We start from the raw sequence: 4170 nt of genomic DNA on the forward strand, positions 1-4170 counted from the left end.
ATATATATATATATATGTACATTACAGAATATGCTTGCTAATCAGATGGAATATTGCATCTTAACAGACGAGTGGGGATAACTTTCAGACAGACAGACAGACAGACGGGAAATGGATTCAGGGAAACATTACTCGAGAGATTAAAAATATAACAAACAGACTGACTAACCGACCAAAAGACCAGCAGACAGACAGACACACAGACACTCTGACACACTTACTGACACACAGGCACACAGACAGACAGATACACTCACACAGTCACACACTGGAAATCAGGCGAACATTTATAGGGGTGTTTGTGTTTACGTTTTACAATGTTCCTGGTTGTTTGTACAGCTCCTTCACGGTTGCCTCATGGTGGCTGACAGGTCCAAAGGTGTGTGGAACTCACCCCTTACCTTTGTGTTTTGGCTACTTTCGTCTCTGGCTCGACTCATTCCATTCTACTCTGCATTTGAGCTTGAAGTAAGTTTTTACCTCTCTTTTGAGAGTGATATCTTACTGTTTTGGTAGGTGTTTTACGCTCCTGCCCATCAATTCAATTTAGATCATTCAAGAGGCGAGCTCTGACCCTGCCTGTCAGGGCCTATATAAGATTAAAGGGATGAAATATGTAGCAGAAAGACTGAGATACTGGATTAAAATCCTCCCTACACGAGAATTAAAATCAGGTTTTCTGTGTGCCATGGCGGAGCATCTAACCTAACAAAAGCTGATGTTGTTGTTGTTGTTGTTGTTGTTATCAATCCAGCAACAGCTGGGCTCTCGCCCTTCTGTCCAATGCCATGTAGTGATAAGTGCAGGTTTGCTGCAGTTGCTGTAATGTTCCATATAGTGTTGTCAATGTTAGGTCTCGGAGGGAGAAGGGTAGCTCTGATGTCATTTAGGGCTGTGCAGTGGAACAGGTGATGATCCACAGTCTCATATGCATAGTCACACAAGGGACACATTGGGGGAAGTTCCGGATTTATTCTGTTCAGGTGGAAGTTGAGCTGTATATGTTCTGTTCGTAAGCGTAAGATCGTGGTCTGTTTCTTTCTCTGTATATGGTTGATATTGTCATTCCTTTTTGTTGTGGTCATATCTTTGAAACTGCTCTGCCTGTCTTTCCCAGGGGCCATCTGTTCATCCAATCTTATTTGTTGTTGCTTTTAATGATTTGTTTTGCAGTGTTGTATGAAGTTGGAATGTTGGGTTGTTCCTGTCTAGATCCCCGTTTGGCAAGTGTGTCTGCTCTGTCATTTCCAGGTATGTTTGAGTGTCCGGGGACCCACTGCATTACTAGGTTGATGCCACAGAATGTTATCAGATGATGGGAGCCAAACAGTATATGAGTCAAATCTTGGTTTAGATGATGGTCATTTTCTATGGCTTGTAAGACTGATAGTGAGTCAGTGAAAATCACAACACTCTGTGCTTTTCCAGGATGAGTGTCAAAAACTGTGTGGAGATGGTACAGTGCTGTTTTAATTGCCATCATTTTTGCATCGTAGTTGCTGCATTTCTCTCCACCGGCTGCAGAGATCTCATTGGAACTTCCATCTGGGTACTGTATTAGTATTCCATATCCGGCTTTGGTTGTGCCTTTGAATGCTGAGCCGTCCGTATAGACGTGTATCCAGTCATCTGAATAGCTGTCGATTGTTTGATGCGATGCAAGCATCAGCGTCACTGGGTCTGAAGATTTTGTGCTCTTGTCTCGGAGAGATGTTGTAATGATTGGCTTTTTTAAAGAAAGGTGGGGAGGGATGTTTTGGTTGACTCTTTTGATTTCTTTTCTGTTTTGTGGTAGATGATGGCTCTCCATTAGTTCTGTTATGTGATGCATGATTGACTTTTGTTGAATTCGTTTCTTTGGTTTCCATGTTTCTACTAGTTTCCTTTTTGGATGGTTGGGGCACATTCTTTTAGTTCTTTCATGTAGCTCCAAAACTGCCTTATCTCTGCGGATTCCCAGAGGTTCAACATTTGAAAGGATTTCGCATGCGGCGGTAGGTGGGGATCTCATGCCACCATTTATAAAACGAAGGGCATTGTTTTGGACCCTGTCAAGGGTGTTGCAAGTAGTTGTACTGCACATAGTGAGTAGGCTATTGTTGTATTCCAGGGAAGACCGGACAACAAAAGCTGATAAATCCTACTAAGAATAATTTTGATATCCTATGAAAGGGATTTCAACCGTTAATGATGCCAAGACACAACTTTAAACAAAATTGGAAAATTCTTTTGGGTGCATAATCCATAACCTGATCAGGTTGGGCACTGTTCGGTAGTAACAGCTTGTTATTCAGCCTCTGAATAAAGTCAATTTATGTTCCGTCGGTAGTCTAGTGGCTAGGTTACAAGACTCATAATTGTGCGATTGCGATTTTTTGGGTTCAAGGCTCAGCTTAATCAAAAGTTGTATCCTTGGGAAAGTCATTTTTAACAAATTTCTCATTTGACCTTCCTATCAGAGATTTTAAAATTGAGGGTCCCTCCTCTTAAATAACCTTACAGTGTTGCAAGGAACATTAAACCTATACAAAATCAAGTTATCCAAAAGAACACCACATTGACTTACCGAACTGTGTATAGTTCATCTTTGTATACTTTAGAATAATGCTTTTCTTGTTATGGTTCAAGGTTGACTTTCTTTATCATCACATTGGCTGAGAACATTTATTATTTTTTACAACTCTCTTTCTCTCTCTTTCTCTCTGTCTGTCTCTGTCTGTCTGTCTGTCTGTCTGTCTGTCTGTCTGTCTGTCTGTCTGTCTGTCTGTCTGTCTGTCTGTCTGTCTGTCTGTCTGTCTGTCTCTCTCTCTCTCTCTCTCTCTCTCTCTCTCTCTCTCTCTCTCTCTCTTTCTCTCTCTCTCTTTTTTCTCTGTGTTATGTGTTATATCTGATACTGTGGGTGGTTGGCGGGTGCTCTGGTGTGGTTTGCTCCTTCTTTCCCATTAAACATATATTGTCCTTATCTCCCCTTCTTCTTTTTTATGTTTGTTACTTTCTTGTAACACCTCTAATCTTCTGGCGCTCATACGACCTTATGCAGTTGGGAGTGCCGTAAAACCTCTACTTAAACAAAACCAAAAAAATATTTGATACTGCTACCTTCCCACAGATGTACAAGTCAGACCTGGTGTGGTTTGCCATTGCCTGTCTTCATTATGTCTCGGCCACAGTAGCTTTCTTCCTCAACTGCTTTTCAGAGTACAGGGGCCAAGAGGGAGTGGTAAGATTTATATTACTTTCAACACAAATTTTTCTTTTTTTAACTTTGAATGTGGGTGTTTTATGCCCCAGTGACACAATTTAGATAATTTAAGGAACAGGCTTTTTCAGGAAGTTTATTTTATCGAGTATCTCCATTTTTCTGCTGGAATGCTGTTTCAGATTTTGCCCAGTTTGGCAGTAACATAAGTTAAAGCAGCCCTTCTCTCAATGATTTGAAGTGTGTCAATAAAGTAGGAACATTTTTATAGTCATAGTAATTAACCTGAATTGCCTATGTATGTTAGAATGTAATTGTCTTCACCAGATCAGATTCCTTATTGACGTGGAATCAACAAAATAAAAAACAACATAACACACAGGTAATACTGTAAACAAACATCCCCTCGGTTACATTGATCCCAGAGAGAGAACTTTTGTTTGTTTTTATAATCACCTGGATGTGGCTTTCTGATTTAGTGGCAGGCAGTGTGTAAGTGTAAGGGTATTAAAATTATGCATACCTGATCTTATTTTTGCAAATGCATTTGTGAGACGGTTAGGTTAGTTGTGGCTGTCGGATTTTTTAGTGCTTTATTTCATTGCGAATGTTATATATTCCTACTCATATAATTTTGATCACTGTGGAACCTGGCTGTGTCAACCCTGCTTGTCAGGACTAATCCACGATGAGTATTCTCAGCATCCTAGCCAACAGACAGAGATACTCTACTCGATAAACAAAATCACTTCTCCATCTGGGAACTGAGCTTTTGAATTCTGTTTGAAACAGCCAGAAAACTGTACCGTTACATGCCAGATCCCTGAGTAAGAAAGTAAACAAAAGAGCATTGGTTGATCAAAAATGAAGTTTAGAGAATAACTTGTTCATAAACACAGCTGGTACAGATAAGGCACATGTTGTTTTTTCCCAAATTTAGTTAAAATGAAAGAGAGAGAGAGAGGAGAAAG

At 40.2% G+C, this 4170-nt stretch overlaps 1 protein-coding gene across 1 annotated transcript in view; it reads left to right on the forward strand.

The window, feature by feature from the left end:
• The window catches only part of LOC101849640 (multidrug resistance-associated protein 1), a gene marked incomplete in the record, with an annotated part of 55470 nt that overhangs the window by 7286 nt on the left and 44014 nt on the right, over positions 1-4170 (forward strand). The window contains 2 exon segments of the mRNA XM_013086971.2: positions 340-468; positions 3110-3220. Of these exon segments, the coding sequence (XP_012942425.1) occupies positions 340-468; positions 3110-3220 (240 nt within the window).

The sequence above is a fragment of the Aplysia californica genome, unplaced genomic scaffold (genome assembly GCF_000002075.1).
Source record: "Aplysia californica isolate F4 #8 unplaced genomic scaffold, AplCal3.0 scaffold00528, whole genome shotgun sequence".
Taxonomy (NCBI): Eukaryota; Metazoa; Mollusca; class Gastropoda; order Aplysiida; family Aplysiidae; genus Aplysia; species Aplysia californica.